General features: G+C 39.1%; 1 protein-coding gene and 1 long non-coding RNA gene across 3 annotated transcripts in view; both read left to right on the top strand.

The window, feature by feature from the left end:
• LOC309497145 overlaps positions 1-19,165 on the top strand; it is a 139,802-nt gene that overhangs the window by 46,504 nt on the left and 74,133 nt on the right. The window lies entirely within an intron of this gene.
• Positions 1,796-8,634, top strand: LOC309497122 (uncharacterized protein). Of its 2 annotated transcripts, none has more exons than XM_082167343.1 (16): positions 1,796-1,915; positions 2,318-2,412; positions 2,526-2,661; positions 2,742-2,771; positions 3,070-3,121; positions 3,301-3,690; positions 3,903-4,004; positions 4,683-4,915; positions 5,042-5,220; positions 5,438-5,531; positions 5,987-6,343; positions 6,443-6,560; positions 7,047-7,138; positions 7,229-7,343; positions 7,530-7,631; positions 7,803-8,634. In XM_082167343.1, exons 2-16 carry the CDS (start codon positions 2,384-2,386, stop codon positions 7,838-7,840), a joined length of 2,067 nt encoding a protein of 688 aa, XP_082023469.1. In that variant the 5' UTR covers positions 1,796-1,915; positions 2,318-2,383; the 3' UTR covers positions 7,841-8,634. The 2 variants fall into 2 exon arrangements, with proteins under 2 accessions (XP_082023469.1, XP_082023468.1); XM_082167342.1 differs by having other exon boundaries at positions 3,065-3,121.

The raw sequence follows: 19,165 nt of genomic DNA, 5'->3' as shown, positions 1-19,165 counted from the left end.
ATGAATCTACATTTATAGTTTATATAAGCCACCGTCTGGCCAACTACAAGAGAGCAGCCACACCGATATTCTGGTGTCCCAAGCCCCATGATCCTGGCCAAGGCTGGGAAAAGACTGAAGAGGGTACCCTGGAACCAGTGTGGTCTTGTGGACCTATCTTCCCCACTTTACTCACTGACTTGCTGGAGGAAACAGAGAGACTTGCTGGAGATGGATGGAGATGGTGAGGAAGACGAGGAGCAAGAGGTCAATTATGAAGACCTGCTGTACGATGAATAGACATTATTTCCCTTGACCTTTTGACCTTTGATTAGAATTACTTTTTTCTATTTCAGTTTATTCTACTGTAATGGATTATTTGTTATACCCTATATATACACACACATTTGACTATATGAGTGGTTTTCTGTTTTGTTTCAATAAAAATAATACCAAAATAATGGTTTAAATAGTAACTCCTTATTATGGGAGATGTTCATTTGGACCAACATGTGACAATATTTTAAGTATGGATCATCAACATTTGCTTATTAGACATCATAAAGACTATAAAAATACAAAAGTTAGAAAACATACATCAATAGGGTCCATAGGGGAGGAGTTCCAGTGATCCAATGTCACCAATTTTTTACATTTTCTTGCATTTATTTGAGTTTTAATGCACCAAACATCATCTAATCATAACAATCCTCATATCTATCAATTCCTCATGCAAAGACGAAGAGAAAATGGGGTGGATTGTGTCTGTAGGATGTATTGTTCAGATTCTATGTAGATTTAAAGTTTTCATTTTTCACAGCCGAAAATCAAGCACGGACACAAAAGATGATACAAAAAATCACATATGGGACAGTAATTTGCGTGGGGAACATCAAAATTCCTTTACTAGACACCTTAAGGATTACAAAAAACTAGGTTAAAAAAATATACCTTTCGGGTGCAGGTGGACCTCCCCTTCCTACCCGACTATACGGTTTTGTTGTCCATTTCATGCAATACTTTTGTGGAATATGGGTATTTGCAAAAAGATGTTGAATTTTAGAAAACACTATGTCTCTTATTGCTTGCACTTTTAGAGTAACAGAAAGAGGTGAAGCGTCAATGAGATCCAGTCTGGACATAAACTGATGTGCCATGTCAGCCACTTGCAGAATCCACTCTCCAGCGATGTTAAACTTGTGACCCAGATAGCCAACCCGTTCTCATTCCCGGGGCGTAATATACTTACGCTTTTGACACGTCCGTCAGCGTACAATTTCAATGCACATGGCACTCATGAGCGTCAAAAGAGATGCACAGAGCTTTCCACTAACTCCAATGTAAACCCATCCGCGGTACTATTGAACGCCCAGGGCACGGCGAACTGAGTGTTGATATAACACCCCGGAAGTGTCCTCACTGTCAATTCAAATGTTGTTGTTTTTTTATTTTAATATATACATATATTCATTGTTTTGACAATTTCACCATTAATAATCAATTAATCTCGATAAAATATTTGGCAGACGGAGCCAGTGGATTCACCCTTCACCCTGCTTCACCCAATCAATTCAAATGTTTTTTTTTTTTTTTTTTTTTAAAGATTTTAAACATATATATAATTTTATTTTTATATATTTCAACACAAAAATGTGATTGATAATTCTACAATATGAAAATGTTATGGTCTTTTTTTTTTTTTTTTTACTTTACAACAGCGTCATGAATATTGATTGGTTTAAAGATTATTTTATTGTTAATATTTATATTCAGCCTACTATTAGCCACAAACCTTACCATTTCACCATTAATAATAAATTAATCTCGATAAAATCTTTGGCAGAGAGAACTACCCATAATCCGTTGCTATGGAGACACTGACGGGGTCGGAGTTTGATGGGAGTTTTTTCTAGTTCGTGAGCATTTTGTGACGCAGGTAACGTTAAGTCAAACTTTGGCAATTATTTAAGTTCTGAAGGTGATATTATACAGCTGTTTTAGAAAGACAACGTGTCTGGTTTGATTTGCTAAAATCTCGCAAACCTTTTTCAAGAAGTAAAACATTTAACGTTAAATGTAAATCGTTGACTCGTTCTCATAAGCCAATTTAAACTAGCTAACGGGCTGGCTAGCTAAAATTGCTAAATTGCGTTATTAAAGTGTTAATATAATTACAATATAATTTAAAATATAACTTTGCATGTACTTTCATATTTGTTTTAGGCTACTTTACATTTTCACCCGAATACAAACTATGAAGATGCATTTGATTGTAGGTTTTTATTAAGTAAGCTATCTGTTTATTTTGTGTTCTGTCAATATTATCTCTCCTGTTTAGTTTGTTGAAAAATGAGTGGTTTTAATTTTGATGCTGAAGATTTGGAGTTAGAGGATAAGCTTCAGGATGTTAACAGATTTCTTCAGGTTTTGGAGGTAAGTTAAGTGTTGCATTATGGCAAAACGTTAGAAGAAAATTATTTTACACCTAAATTATATATTCATTATTTGGAGTGTTGCTTTTTTTTGTGTCTTGTTGAATTACACAGAGTGAGGCTCAGAAGGAACTCAAGGCACAGAGGGAACAAACCCCAACCCCTGTTCGATGGAAGAAGCGTGACAGGCATGGGTTTGTTATTCCTAAAAGGCCTTCATCCAGTAAGAAATCCAGTGGAATGCCATCTGGTTAGTAGTCCTACTTATATTTCTCCTTTCTGTTTACTTAACAATTTCCATTACTAAATTGGTCTCAATGTCATTTTCAGCGCCAACTACCAAGCAAGATCAACGCACAGGTAAAGCCAAAACACATTTTGTGATTATGAAAAACTAAAAAAGATGGATATTTACATGGTTTTAATCTCCATAACCTTATTAGAGTCTGTGAAAGGAGTTTCAAAGTTCCAGATTGTCTTTCTTCTCTCCTTATGTCATGTTGAAGGGGTTGGAGTCTCAGCAGCAATACCATCAATTAATAAAACAGACCAAATGTTATTGTCAGAATTGTACTGAAAACTGATAGTCTCTCTGATAAAGCCTACATGTCTTTGCCACCTGTATTTCCTTAAAAAATATATTGTTAACACAGAACAGCCCAGATGTGCGGCACCTACTGATGTTGTTTCCAGTGTCAACCTAACAAAAGGTACATAATTAAAGCATAGTGTATTGTAATTGCCTGGATAGATTATACTTCTATTATTAGTTTAGATGTAATTTCTTGACCGTTTTGGTTTAGGTAGAAATGTATGAGCTGTTGTCAATTTGAAACAATAGAGTTGGTATATTGGCGAAGTTTATTTATTTCATTCTTTTTTCTGTTAGGATCTGAAACTGAGGTGCTTCGTCAGGAGCTCCTTGAGCTGCTTGAGGATGTAGTAGATGATGAAGTATTGGAGGACACAGCAGTGATTTGTGAGGCGTCATCCGAGTCAGCTGCTACTGACTGGGAGATCAGAAACAAAGTGTCCTCACAAAAGTGGAAAGAGGCCAGACCATTTCTTCTTAAAAATATGCTGGCTACCCAAGATCCACATCCACATTGTGGGTGCCAGTGTGGCAAACAAGCTGTAGTGAGGTGTCTGGACTGCCTGCCTTTCCCGTTCCTTTGTGAGGACTGTGATACTGCTGTTCATTCACGCTTTGTCCTGCACAACAGAGAGTCACTAACTGGAGGATTTCGGCAGCCTTTGTCAGAGTTGCGCCAGCAAATGGGTAAGACCATTTCCAAGTATTATGCCTTACTATGGATGAAACGTGCTATTCTTGTAACTGGATTCACATTAAGAAACCAAATGTTAATGTTTTTCAAATTCTCTATGCAATGCATCTTTTTAGTTGAAGAAATAGTTAATATTTGCATAACAAGTTAGTGTGTGTGCTTTTTTTTGGTATCTAAACAATACACAATTTAATTTTTTTGATAGCACGGCTGTTACCTATACAGAGACCAGATCGTGTGTGTGGCTGTTCAACAGGCAACATTCATGCGTCACCTGGCAGAAATGTGTCTGTCATTACCATAAATGGTAAGTGGACATTTTACACATGGTAGCTTCGCCTCTTGAGAAGTTGCAGTTTCTATTATTTAGTCAATGTAACTTACCCTGTACACTTACAGCTAAACTGAGGCATATTGTTGACATTTTTCTATCTGCTCTACTCGCTTGCCAGTCTTGTACCGAGTTGTGCCCGCTGAGAATTTCATGCACATCACGGTTCCTCACGGGTATATGCTAAGTACTGTTTAAAAACTATATAATATTCTTTGCGCAGTTCATCAATGTTGATAAATGATTCAACCATCCCGTGAGGTGCGGAAACCTCTGCACAACACCGACACAGCTGGTGCTCGGTCTCTCTTTTTCTTCTGTCACACACACTACACCCACACATACGCACTGATCTCCCTTCCTTCTTATTGTTCATGATTACTCATCAAGCCAGGTTTTTTGCCCAATTTCACTGTGGGTGTATGTGTGTTATTATCCAAGCGGTATTTTTTTGTAATGCACGAGTATGACAAGGTGGCAGTACCTACATTTACAGTGCATTATCATGTGTTTTCCGCAACATCTTCTTGCAATCTTTTCCTATAACCATTTAAAGATGGAATAAAAAAAAAACAACGGCCTGTTTTCCTTCTTCTGTTGAGGTAAATGAACAATATTACTTCATTTATTCATTTAAATGAATGCTCCCTACAGGCCGCTACAACCTTGTATTGCCAGCTGTGAGTTGCACCAGCTGTTGCCTAACATGGTCCCCCACCATTGAGGACATCCAGCGTGATGGATACTGGCCTGGCACCATGAATTTCTGCACCCTGTATACCACTGATGTCTTTCAGTCTTTCTATGACCTTAAGATGGCTGCACCAGGTGTATCACTTAAGGCGTACATCAAAATGCTTGATGAAAGAACAGAGCGCTTCGGAAGAGTGAGTTTTCAATTTTGCCAAGCTTAATGAAGATGCATGCAATGTTTATTAGTTAGTGTTTATGGTGAGTTACACAAATATTATTTTCCTTAGAGTTTTCTCCTATGTTTGTCCTAAATCTAAAAGGCGGGCAAAATATCAGCTGATAGCTTCAGCAAAAGCTTTTCTGAGTGGGTTGCTGTGACATACGAGGTGGAGAAGATATTCCACAAGAAATCATTTGACTGCCCTGCCTGCACTCCAGAGATGCTTGCAGTGTCAGTTGACGGAAACCGCAAGCTTTATCGCTTCAAATCAAATGCAAGGTATTTCAAATTTAGGGTTTTAGACCAAAAAAGTATAACTAACTATTGGTTCCTACACTTCAAATGTTTAGTAGCCAAATCAGGTTAAGGAGCCAAAACGTAGAATTTTCCATATGAAATTATATTTTTTACATTATGCATTAGATATGGGTTAAATTAACTTGTAGCCCATGTCAACAGTGTATGGAAAATGGACATTGTCACTGTATTGTTTCAGCACTTCAGAGCCAGGCAACTTTGAAGGTGTCTTTATTCAGAAAGATGAGGAGGTTGCTGAGTTTGTTGACAACATCCACAGACAAACAAATCATGCAAGTTTCAATATTTGTTTTTGTCTCATTGCTGTCTTGACATTATTTACTTTGAGTAAAATAACATAATCATAGAGACTTATTTTTAATGAAAGAGTCCTTTACCTAAGAAAGTGTAACCTGTGCAGGAAATTAATGATATTTATTAGACTTGCTTGGTTTAGGCTTCTCCAGGGTTTAATGTCTTATTAAGATTACTTTAAGGTAGGAAAGGCATATCTAGAAAATGTTATGAAGCTCAGATTTAATTTCTCTATCTATTTTAAAAGGACAGTAAAGGCTTTTTATATCCATACATTTTGGAGGTTCCATACGTGTTAAACTAGTTTATCCTACAGTAGTTCTGCAAACAGAACACATCATCCAGTCCAGTAACTTTGAGAACCAGTTGACAGTCACAATTCTTAGAGGGTTTAAAAATTCATTTAGTTAAGTTATAATCTTTGAATTTATAGATCTCAGGAAAAGGGTCGTGTGGATCTTCAAGTTGGAGAGCAGCTAAGGAGTCTTCCAGGAAAAACACCAGCAAATTAGATGAGGAAGGGCTTGAAATTGCTGTCTGTCGCCATGGAGTCCTCCTTGGAGCACTGAACATGTTTCGAGGGGAGATCTTTGCCTACCCTCTTTTCCTCCAAAGGATGTTGGCAGACAAAGCCCCAGGAAACATCACATTCCTTTGCTCCGATGTGGCATGCAAATATTTCCCATATTTGTCCAAGGTGGCTCAGCAATGCCCTGAGATGAGGAAGCTCCTGTCCATGCGTCCTTTCCTGTCTGTAATGCACGCAAAGGCTCACACTGGGAAATGCGAGGTACATTGCAACTTTAATGACTAAGTTAGAAGTCATTTGAGTCATTGAGTAATTTAGAAATATAATTATTTTATGATTATTGTACGCACTTCTTATTAGATCAAATGGGGAGGCGCATTTCAGGAAGGTGCAGGCTCAACAATTGGAGAAGAGGTTGAGCAAGTGAACAGTTTCTTGTCCAGGGCAGCAATCACGACCAAGTACATGTCCAAAGCAGGTGTGTTTGTGTCTGTGTGCCTGTGTCTGTGTGTGTCTGTCTGTGTGTTTGTGTGCGTGTGTGTGTGTCTGTCTGTGTGTGTGTGTGCGTGTGTGTGTGCGTGTGTGTGTGTGTGTGTGTGTGTGTGTGTGTGTGTGTGTGTGTGTGTGTCTGTCTGTGTGTGTGTGTGTGTGTGTGTGTGTGTGTGTGTGCCTGTGTCTGTCTGTCTGTGTGTTTGTGTGTGTGTCTCTGTGTGTGTCTGTCTGTGTGTGTGTGCGTGTGTGTGTGTGTGTGTGTGTGTGTGTGTGTGTGTGTGTGTGTGTGTGTGTTTATCTGTGTGTGTGTGTGTGTGTGTGTGTGTGTGTGTGTGTGTGTGTGTGTGTGTGTGTGTGTGTGTGTGTGTGTGTGTGTGTGTGTCTCTGTATGTCTGTGTCTTTGTATGTCTGTGTCTCTGTGTGTGTCTTTGTCTAGGAGGTGATTATTAATTTGTACTGACATTGAATTCAGGAAGAACAAACATGCTGACCCTTCTGGCTTCTGGGTGGAATAAAAAGAAAGTCAAGAATATGGGCCGCACTTTAAGCCAGAGATACACCAAGGTACATTTTTCTACAGTGATGTTCATATCATAATGAAAAATAAACACAAATAATGTACATGCATACATGAAAGGACATTTGTTATTGTAGACTGTAAGGATGCTCAAAGAACAAGTGGACATCCTGAATGCTACCAAAGATGAGCTTGGTGTAGATGACGACACACTGCAGCTATGGGTGTCTGATGTGCAGCAATGGGCTGAGGGTGAGATGGCTTATTGATCATTGTTGATCAATCAACAATGATCTTGTCATTGAAATTCCTGGGGTTACACAACAGAGCGAACGTGAACCATTGGTTAACCCTAATTATGCTTAAAGAAAAATGATTGCTGAATGTAATAGAATGATTGTGGTTATGTGTATACTCAATAATATGACTCTGATTTAGAAACTGATTCAGGTGATGGCAGCCTTGGGGCATTGCAGGCACGAATTGAAGAGCTAGCAGTCATCATCAAAGTGCGAACCCAAAACCTTTACAAACAAACTGGTAGGTCACAGTTGCAGACATTTGACATTGCCTAGTTAGAAAATCCACATGGTAACCTATACAGGAGTTCAAAAAACTCAAAACAGGTCAAAACATAGTAGGAAAAAAATAAATGGTACCAAAAACTGTCTGATTACTAACATTCTTCTAAATATCTTTCTTTCTGTTCAGTAGAAGAAAGAAATTCATACAGGTTTGAAACAACATGAGGGTGAGTATATGATGACAGAATTTTCATTTTAAAGTGGAGTATCCCTTTAAGAGCTAAATAACAAGGTTCGGTAACACTTTTAATTTGGTCTCATTTGTTAATATTTATTATAGACTAATAAATGCTTAAAGTATTATTCATTCTTAGTTCATGTTAACTGAAGTAGGTTACTAGTATATTTTTGTAAAGCATCACCCAAAGGTCTCTTTCCAAAACTGTTTGTGTTTATACATAGTGTTTCTCTGGGTTTTCTTGTGCATCAACAGAAAGGTTTTTATGTATTTCTTTTAGAGATGATTTTGTCAGTAAATTTAGAGGGTTTTACATTTAGTTTTTGTTGATTGTAACATTGCATTTAATTCACACTTAAGTGTATTGTTAACTGACATTATATTTTATCAAGTTTATCAAGTATATTTTAAATCACATTAATTGCATGTCATTATATTGTGTAGTGCACTTTAACTATATTTTTAAGATATTAGAAGCAATTATGAAAGTAGATATAAAGTTGTAATAAAGTACCAATTAAGTTGTTCCAAAAAATCACTCTTAATGGCAACTTATTACATTTTATTTCAACTTAATATGTGATATATTTGAAATGAATTGCACTTAATGTGCATTCAGTGTGTCGAAAACATTGCATTTAATTCACACTTAAGTGTATTGTTAACTGACATTAAAGTATATTTTAAATCACATTAATTGCGTGTCATTATATTGTGTAGTGCACTTTAACTATATTTTTAAGATATTAGAAGCAATTATGAAAGTAGATATAAAGTTGTATTAAAGTACCAATTAAGTTGTTCCAAAAAATCACACTTAATGGCAACTTATTACATTTTATTTCAACTTAATATGTGATATATTTTAAATTAATTGCACTTAATGTGCATTCAGTGTGTCGAAAACATTGCATTTAATTCACACTTAAGTGTATTGTTAACTGACATTAAAGTATATTTTAAATCACATTAATTGCGTGTCATTATATTGTGTAGTGCACTTTAACTATATTTTTAAGATATTAGAAGCAATTATGAAAGTAGATATAAAGTTGTATTAAAGTACCAATTAAGTTGTTCCAAAAAATCACTCTTAATGGCAACTTATTACATTTTATTTCAACTTAATATGTGATATATTTGAAATTAATTGCACTTAATGTGCATTCAGTGTGTCGAAAACATTGCATTTAATTCACACTTAAGTGTATTGTTAACTGACATTAAAGTATATTTTAAATCACATTAATTGCATGTCATTACATTTTGTAGTGCACTTTAAGTATATTTTAAAAACACTAGAAGCAATTCTGAAAGTATATATAAAGTTGTAATAAAGTACCAATTAAGTTGTTCCAAAAAATCACTCTTAATGGCAACTTATTACATTTTATTTCAACTTAATATATGATATATTTTAAATTAATTACACTTAATGTGCATTAAGTGCGCCGAAAAGATGGCATTTAATTCACACTTAAGTGTATATATTTAAAGTATATTATTTATGTAATAAGTACACTTTATAAAAGTACACTTAAGTGCACTTTTTTTTCACAAGGGTTGTTAAATCAGGATTATGAAAACTTACCGACAGCTGGGCAGAATTTAAAATTTTACTGAAATTGCGGTTCTTTTTGACTGAAGCAGCCCAGTTGCTGTTCTTGACCTTTTCTTGTTTTTTTCTCAGATTGATTTGGAGACAGCACAGGCAGGCAACGCAGGTCTTTCTGTTAAGCCTGTTAAGAGTCTGGCATGAAGGGCATGTTTTTTTGGGGGGGATTTGTCATTTCTGAAAATGAAAATTAATCATGTCAGGATTATCAATATCATATTAAAATGATGCATTACTTGTTAACAACAGCAAGCAAGCAACACTAAGTGACATCTGCAGCTGATGTTCATTTATTCATACTCAGTAAGAGTAGACTTAAATGCAAAGAAGATAAAGTTTGAACAGTCAATAATAACCTTATATAAACACAGAGCCGCCTTAACCTAATGTTAGGCCCCGGGGCTGAGAGGTTTTGTAGGCCCCCCATCCCCTCAATTTAAAGAGTCTCATTTTAAAAAAGTGTAATTGCCTATCTAGGTAATCTACATCACAAAATGCATTAGTTTCTTTTGAGACCTACAACAGTGATTTTTTAAAATATTGTTTTTCATTTTAATATTGTTATTAACATATCACTGAGCACATAAACACAAGACACTTTATTTAACAACCACACACAGCAACTAAATTTCAACTTTATGCAAATGAGAAGCGATTTTCGCGAGCGACGACCAATAGGAAAGAAGCCTTTCAGTGGAGCTCAGCTCCCGTCACCGTCTCGAGTGCAGTGCAGGCAAGACAGAAGAGTTCAAGGGCGATTTCACTGTTTTATATGATTTGACTGTAACTAACCACAAACATGGATATAATAAAATGATGCATGGAAAAGAAACTGTCGACAGTCTCAGTGAGTTTAATTCATACATTTATAGTTCGAGTGTTGTAGTTTTATGATGCAAGTTTAGCACTGCTGCAGTTCATTTTACAGTGCATTATGTTGACTATTAGGGACAAGAAAATGTATTAGCCTATTTGTCAAATTCGGATGACGTTTTAGTAATTGATGACAGTATGAGTGAGTTTAATTTGTAGATTGATCGATCGTTAATCTAGTAAATGATTTAATCCCTGAACACTGCTGTGTGGTAATATAAAAACACTCTCCCAACAGCATACTGTTTCTTTTGAGCCTAATTCCTAGTCAAATTAAAATGATATAGTTGTATAATATCACTTGTGGTGGTGTTTTGTATAGATGTGGCCAGACGAGCAGTCTCATTCGCGCCGTGGGACCTCTAGACGCGCGTAAACGCGTCTTTACAACACTGAAATCACTCGCGCCAGACGCTCTATTCGCGTTTGGTGTGAACGCACCTTAACAATAACATTAGAGCGACAGCACTACCAACGCCCACAAGCGACTAGCGACATACAGCGACAAAATCTGACAAGTTAAAACAAAATGACCTTTTCAGCTCATCATGAACCTGAACATGGGAGGCCCCTGAACTTGGGAGGCCCCTGGGCTTCAGCCCAGGTAAGCCCGTGCATTAAGGCGGCCTTGTATAAACACGTTTAAATAAACTGAGAAGCCTGATCATTCATTTGTAATTCATCTGTGGCAGGAATTGGAAATATCATACTTAAGCCACCCTGCTCCCTAGAGAAAATATAGTATCTGAGCTAATGTTAAGTCTTTTAACAACCGCATGTGTTATTACACTCATGCAATATTTTGAGATTTTCTACTTAGTGCAACAAATATCAAACACCTCACACTTTTTTTTCAGTAAACCATTTACTCTCTTGCTCTTCCAGCACTTAACCAACTGCTAAAATCTCAACATATTAGGAAATCTACTTTTAATGCTAATTACACATCACAGTGCTGGAATGGACTGCAATAGACAAAGGCAGAAGGAAATCTTCAGAGGCTAATATCAAATTCAATTCACTGTAGAAAATTAAGGTATAGCACCACATGATAGTGGGACAGGAGAAAGTAAACAGGCTAACAGGCATGTAAGTTAGCAGCTATGCCATCAATGCAAGGTGTAAATTTACCCTAACGTTACATGAAATGTTAGCCCTGGTATCCTCAATTACATCCAATTAGTCCTGGCTTTTGAAAGTTATGTATTTAGTGTAAATCTTAATATACCTTAATAAAACTTAAATAATAGTTAGCTATAAATTGGCTTAAACTACTTTGAGAACGAGTCAAAGTATTTTTTTACTATTTGAAAAAGGTTTGCGAGATTTTAGCAAATCAAACCAGACACGTTGTCTTTCTAAAACAGCTGTATAATATCACCTTCAGAACTTAAATAATAGCCAAAGTTTGACTTAACGTTACCTGCGTCACAAAATGCCCACGAACTAGAAAAAACTCCCATCAAACTCCGACCCCGTCAGTGTCTCCATAGCAACGGATTATGGGTAGTTCTCTTCTGCCAAAGATTTTATCGAGATTAATTTATTATTAATGGTGAAATGGTAACGTTTGTGGCTAATAGTAGGCTGAATATAAATATTAACAATAAAATAATCTTTAAACTAATCAATATTCATGACGCTGTTGTAAAGTAAAAAAAAAAAAGACCATAACATTTTCATATTGTAGAATTATCAATCACATTTTTGTGTTGAAATATATTAAAATAAAATTATATATATGTTTAAAATCTGAAAAAAATTGAAAATTTAAATCTGAATTGATTGGGTGAAGGGTGAATCCACTGGCTCCATCTGCCAAATATTTTATCGAGATTAATTGATTATTAATGGTGAAATTGTCAAAACAATGAATATATGTATATATTAAAATAAAAATAAAAAACATTTGAATTGACAATGAGGACACTTCCGGGGTGTTATATCAACACTCAGTTCAATAGTACCGCGGATGGGTTTACATTGGAGTTAGTGGAAAGCTCTGTGCGTCTCTTTTGACGCTAATGGGTGCCATGTGCGTTGAAAGTATACGCTGACGGACGTGTCAAAAGCGTAAGTATATTACGCCCCGGGAATGAGAACGGGTTGCATTATCCCACAGTATGTGGTATTGTCTTTAATTGATATTCCACAAATTTATTTCAACACACAATCTTTAAGAGAGAATAAAGTGGACTTATTCTTATTAATCTTTAATCCAGAGATTCCAGAAAATGCTCCAATACATTTAATAACTTCATCCAATTCGTCACTGGTTTTGACCAAAACTGTGGTATCAATCATCCACTGCACTTGTTGTGGAAAAGGCTGTCTGGAAGTCAAGTGCTTGTTTAAGCTCTGCAACACCCACATATCCAACAAGCCTGTGCGGAGGACATGAGTTTCTGCCTCCAGGTAACTGATGGTAAAATTAGCTTGAAGAAGACACATCAATACTACAGCCAAGTGCAAACACAGATCTCTGTGACTGAGTCAGAGTTCTGTGACTGTGTAGTGTGGACTGTGTAGTGTGGACTGTGATGGACTGTGTAGTGTGGACTGTGTAGTGTGGACTGTGTAGTGTGGACTGTGTAGTGTGGACTGTGATGGACTGTGTAGTGTGGACTGTGATGGACTGTGTAGTGTGGACTGTGATGGACTGTGTAGTGTGGACTGTGTAGTGTGGACTGTGATGGACTGTGTAGTGTGGACTGTGATGGACTGTGTAGTGTGGACTGTGATGGACTGTGTAGTGTGGACTGTGTAGTGTGGACTGTGTAGTGTGGACTGTGTAGTGTGGACTGTGTAGTGTGGACTGTGATGGACTGTGTAGTGTGGACTGTGATGGACTGTGTAGTGTGGACTGTGTAGTGTGGACTGTGTAGTGTGGACTGTGTAGTGTGGACTGTGATGGACTGTGTAGTGTGGACTTTTATGGACTGTGTAGTGTGGACTGTGATGGACTGTGTAGTGTGGACTTTTATGGACTGTGTAGTGTGGACTGTGATGGACTGTGTAGTGTGGACTGTGTAGTGTGGACTGTGATGGACTGTGTAGTGTGGACTGTGATGGACTGTGTAGTGTGGACTGTGTAGTGTGGACTGTGTAGTGTGGACTGTGTAGTGTGGACTGTGATGGACTGTGTAGTGTGGACTGTGATGGACTGTGTAGTGTGGACTGTGATGGACTGTGTAGTGTGGACTGTGTAGTGTGGACTGTGTAGTGTGGACTGTGTAGTGTGGACTGTGATGGACTGTGTAGTGTGGACTTTTATGGACTGTGTAGTGTGGACTGTGATGGACTGTGTAGTGTGGACTGTGTAGTGTGGACTGTGATGGACTGTGTAGTGTGGACTGTGATGGACTGTGTAGTGTGGACTGTGATGGACTGTGATGGACTGTGTAGTGTGGACTGTGATGGACTGTGTAGTGTGGACTGTGTAGTGTGGACTGTGTAGTGTGGACTGTGATGGACTGTGTAGTGTGGACTGTGATGGACTGTGTAGTGTGGACTGTGATGGACTGTGTAGTGTGGACTGTGTAGTGTGGACTGTGTAGTGTGGACTGTGATGGACTGTGTAGTGTGGACTGTGTAGTGTGGACTGTGTAGTGTGGACTGTGATGGACTGTGTAGTGTGGACTGTGATGGACTGTGTAGTGTGGACTGTGTAGTGTGGACTGTGATGGACTGTGTAGTGTGGACTGTGATGGACTGTGTAGTGTGGACTGTGATGGACTGTGTAGTGTGGACTGTGATGGACTGTGTAGTGTGGACTGTGATGGACTGTGTAGTGTGGACTGTGTAGTGTGGACTGTGATGGACTGTGTAGTGTGGACTGTGATGGACTGTGTAGTGTGGACTGTGATGGACTGTGTAGTGTGGACTGTGATGGACTGTGTAGTGTGGACTGTGATGGACTGTGTAGTGTGGACTGTGTAGTGTGGACTGTGTAGTGTGGACTGTGATGAACTGTGTAGTGTGGACTGTGATGGACTGTGTAGTGTGGACTGTGATGGACTGTGTAGTGTGGACTGTGTAGTGTGGACTGTGATGGACTGTGTAGTGTGGACTGTGATGGACTGTGTAGTGTGGACTGTGATGGACTGTGTAGTGTGTAGTGTGGACTGTGTAGTGTGGACTGTGTAGTGTGGACTGTGTAGTGTGGACTGTGATGGACTGTGTAGTGTGGACTGTGTAGTGTGGACTGTGATGGACTGTGTAGTGTGGACTGTGATGGACTGTGTAGTGTGGACTGTGATGGACTGTGTAGTGTGGACTGTGATGGACTGTGTAGTGTGGACTGTGATGGACTGTGTAGTGTGGACTGTGTAGTGTGGACTGTGTAGTGTGGACTGTGTAGTGTGGACTGTGATGGACTGTGTAGTGTGGACTTTTATGGACTGTGTAGTGTGGACTGTGATGGACTGTGTAGTGTGGACTGTGTAGTGTGGACTGTGATGGACTGTGTAGTGTGGACTGTGATGGACTGTGTAGTGTGGACTGTGTAGTGTGGACTGTGTAGTGTGGACTGTGTAGTGTGGACTGTGATGGACTGTGTAGTGTGGACTGTGATGGACTGTGTAGTGTGGACTGTGATGGACTGTGTAGTGTGGACTGTGTAGTGTGGACTGTGTAGTGTGGACTGTGATGGACTGTGTAGTGTGGACTTTTATGGACTGTGTAGTGTGGACTGTGATGGACTGTGTAGTGTGGACTGTGTAGTGTGGACTGTGATGGACTGTGTAGTGTGGACTGTGATGGACTGTGTAGTGTGGACTGTGATGGACTGTGATGGACTGTGTAGTGTGGACTGTGATGGACTGTGTAGTGTGGACTGTGTAGTGTGGACTGTGTAGTGTGGACTGTGATGGACTGTGTAGTGTGGACTGTGATGGACTGTGTAGTGTGGACTGTGATGGACTGTGTAGTGTGGACTGTGTAGTGTGGACTGTGTAGTGTGGACTGTGATGGACTGTGTAGTGTGGACTGTGTAGTGTGGACTGTGTAGTGTGGACTGTGATGGACTGTGTAGTGTGGACTGTGATGGACTGTGTAGTGTGGACTGTGTAGTGTGGACTGTGTAGTGTGGACTGTGTAGTGTGGACTGTGATGGACTGTGTAGTGTGGACTTTTATGGACTGTGTAGTGTGGACTGTGATGGACTGTGTAGTGTGGACTGTGATGGACTGTGTAGTGTGGACTGTGATGGACTGTGTAGTGTGGACTGTGTAGTGTGGACTGTGATGGACTGTGTAGTGTGGACTGTGATGGACTGTGTAGTGTGGACTGTGATGGACTGTGTAGTGTGGACTGTGATGGACTGTGTAGTGTGGACTGTGATGGACTGTGTAGTGTGGACTGTGTAGTGTGGACTGTGTAGTGTGGACTGTGATGAACTGTGTAGTGTGGACTGTGATGGACTGTGTAGTGTGGACTGTGATGGACTGTGTAGTGTGGACTGTGTAGTGTGGACTGTGATGGACTGTGTAGTGTGGACTGTGATGGACTGTGTAGTGTGGACTGTGATGGACTGTGTAGTGTGGACTGTGTAGTGTGGACTGTGTAGTGTGGACTGTGTAGTGTGGACTGTGATGGACTGTGTAGTGTGGACTGTGTAGTGTGGACTGTGATGGACTGTGTAGTGTGGACTGTGATGGACTGTGTAGTGTGGACTGTGATGGACTGTGTAGTGTGGACTGTGATGGACTGTGTAGTGTGGACTGTGTAGTGTGGACTGTGTAGTGTGGACTGTGTAGTGTGGACTGTGTAGTGTGGACTGTGATGGACTGTGTAGTGTGGACTGTGTAGTGTGGACTGTGATGGACTGTGTAGTGTGGACTGTGATGGACTGTGTAGTGTGGACTGTGATGGACTGTGTTGTAGTTGATGCGGGGTTTTGGAGCATGTGTTTAGCTAAAGCACAGGAGTTCTTTCTTAAAGTGTGTGTGCCGGAGCTTGTGGCTCACAATTACACTAGGGCAGCCTCCACAACACCACATCAAGCCTTTAACAGGAGTCTCGCAGACATCTCGCACAGATCATCCAGGCCAAGGGAACGGGCTCTACAGAAGAAGAACACACTCTGGTGCCTCTGTAGAGGTCCTGAAGGACTGGATGACGTGGTAGCATGTGACAATGAGAACTGTGTAGTTCAGCGGCTCATCTCCGGTGTGTGGGGCTTAGTGAGGCACCTTCGGCCAGTGAACCGTGGCTCTGTGCTCCTGCACACACACAGGCGGACGTGTTTAGGCACTGTTGTGTGTTGGTCGGTGTTGCAGCTGTAAGCAGTCCAACAAAGTGCTGCCGAGAGGGACTAAACACAGATACATATATAAACACACTCGAGATTGTATTGCAATGATTCGCTCCCAGGCTCACCCCCTCTCTGTCAAATATTAAAATATTATATATATAAATATTAAATATATAAAAATGTCATATTGTCTGTGTATCCTTATGAAAAAAATAACTTGTATTGTTCGTACTGTACATACTTTCAAATGAAATTGTATTAATTTGATTTAATATTATTTATTTTTTACTTGTTTACTTACATGTTCTGCACTTCTGCACTTGTTCTTATTGTTTACTAATCCATGTTCTGTACATACAGTGTGTTCTTATTGTGCGTTACGTCCCAGGTCTAGGGTCCAGGAGAATGACATCAATAAATTCATCACACCTGCCTTCTTGTTTCTTTCTTTTTATTATTTTAAAACAAGTAAACAAAAAGATAAAGCACAAAATATCAAAAATAAGCAAATTAAGTTCAGAGTTGGGTCAAAAGAAAAAGTTTAAACAAAATATACAGACACTAAACTGACTCCCTTACTGGCCAAAAAGAAGAGAAGAGGAGAGGGAGAGAGAGAGAGAGAGAGAGAGAGAGAGAGGGAGAGAGAGAGGGAGATACACACAACATGTCTCATCATAACTATGTATACATCAATTTCATGTTGCACAATATATTGTTACTGTGAATTTTTATCTAAACAACTGCAATAATATAGTCACCAAACTTCTAACAACAATATGAACAGCAGTCTTCATACAGCAATACAGTGCTATGCATAAGTTTAGACACCCATGCTAAAGTTGACTAAAAAGAGGAATAAAAAAATCATCTTTTGGAAATTGAACTTAATGCCTTAATTAAAAAAATTGGAAAAATCCAACCTTTAAGGACACCAATTTTCTTTGTGAATGAATAATGTATCGTAAATAAATAAATGTTCTTCCTTAAAATACAGGGTGCATAAGTGAGTACACCCCTATGTTAAATTCCAATAGAGGCAGGCAGATTTTTATTTTTAAAGGCCAGTTACTTCATGGATCCAGGATACTATGATCCTGATAAAGTTCCCCTGGCCTTCACCATACCTAGAGATTGGCATGGTTTTATTTCAGTTCGCCTAATAGCTGGTTTGATTTGCATTGAGAGATGATCTTATGGAAAGTACTCCATGCCAATCTCTATATTTCTCTTTATTTGATATTGATCTTAAATGTTGTTTGTCATTTGCTTTGTTTCTGTGGTACTGCTCTCCTCTTTGTGTGTGTTCCAGTGCTCAGAGACTTTGTACAGGGCCGGGCCTGCATCTACACTAAACCTCCTACCGATATAAAGTTGGCTTGACGTTTGTCAGAGATTCAGCTCCGAACCACTTCAATTTTATTTGAAAGGTTTGCTTGAAAGACTTTGAATGAGACCTACATTTTTGACGATATGCCTCCGGGACTAATTCATATGCCCGTAACACTGCCACTTTAACAATCTCATAATCAAGCGACTGATCTACAGGTAATGCCGCACATACTTTTTGGGCTTTCCCTGATAAGTTGCACTGCAATAATAACGCCCACATAAACTTAGGCCATCTTAATTTCACCGCTATACGTTCAAAGGCAATGAAATACGAGTCGACTTCCGCCTCCCTAAAAGGAGGAACAAGCTTTACACATCTACTTGCGTCAAAGTCAGAGCGCTCAGCCGAACTCGACTGACTTACCGACGTCGTCGCATCCGAAAGAAGTTCAGCACGAGGAACTGGAATTGGTTTACTTGCCATCTGATCTCTTTGTAAATCCAATTGACGCAATGTAACTACACGATCTGTTTCTGCATGAACAACACGCAGTTTAATTAACTCTGCCTCGCACTCTTGTTTCTTGATCAATAGATCCAACTCTTTTAGTTTAACAGCCAATTTACTTCCTTCATGTGATTCAAAATCAGAAGCATCTGCTTTGAGAAAAACCTCAGAAGGCTCTGTAATTTCAGACTCCTCCTCAACAGCTGCCTCTGATTGATCAGGGTAAATACCAGCAGAAACCAACTGGTCAAAAAGATGTTCTTTAATAACCTGTTTAGTGGACTCTTTTGGTACGATAATATGAAAAAAATCAGCTATAAGAATTAAATCTTTCTTCCTACAGCGATCATAAACCTCTATGGTAGGATTAAGAGAGCATTTTATCAAATCAAACTCCATATCTTAAAGGTCCCATGACATGAAATTTCCACTTTCTGAGGTTTTTTAACATTAATATGAGTTCCCCTAGCCTGTATACGGTCCCCAAGTTTCTAAACATTTTAATCGGTGTAAATCGAGCTTTTGCTATCTTTCTCTGCCTTTGAGAAAATGGAGGCTCAACCGGGCTGATCTTGAATCTCCTCCTTATGACGTCATAAGGAGAAATGTTACCTCCCCTGTCTCTGCTTTGCCCGCCCAGAGAATATTTCTCGCCCATGAGAAAATGAGCTAGGAAGTAGAACGCGCGCGAGCGATTTTAGTTTGTCCACGAGAGATATCATGGCTTTTGAGCG

Source organism: Leuciscus leuciscus, assembly GCF_965113295.1.
Source record: "Leuciscus leuciscus genome assembly, chromosome: 4".
Taxonomy (NCBI): Eukaryota; Metazoa; Chordata; class Actinopteri; order Cypriniformes; family Leuciscidae; genus Leuciscus; species Leuciscus leuciscus.
This window is presented reverse-complemented; position numbering and strand designations above follow the sequence as displayed.

Coding starts and splice junctions, on each gene's coding strand:
- LOC309497122 (XM_082167342.1), top strand. CDS start 2,329: ATGAGTGGTTTTAATTTTGATGCTGAAGATTTGGAGTTAGAGGATAAG. Junction 2,662..2,741: donor ATCCAGTGGAATGCCATCTG/GTTAGTAGTCCT, acceptor TGTCATTTTCAG/CGCCAACTACCAAGCAAGAT. Junction 3,122..3,300: donor CAGTGTCAACCTAACAAAAG/GTACATAATTAA, acceptor TTTTTCTGTTAG/GATCTGAAACTGAGGTGCTT.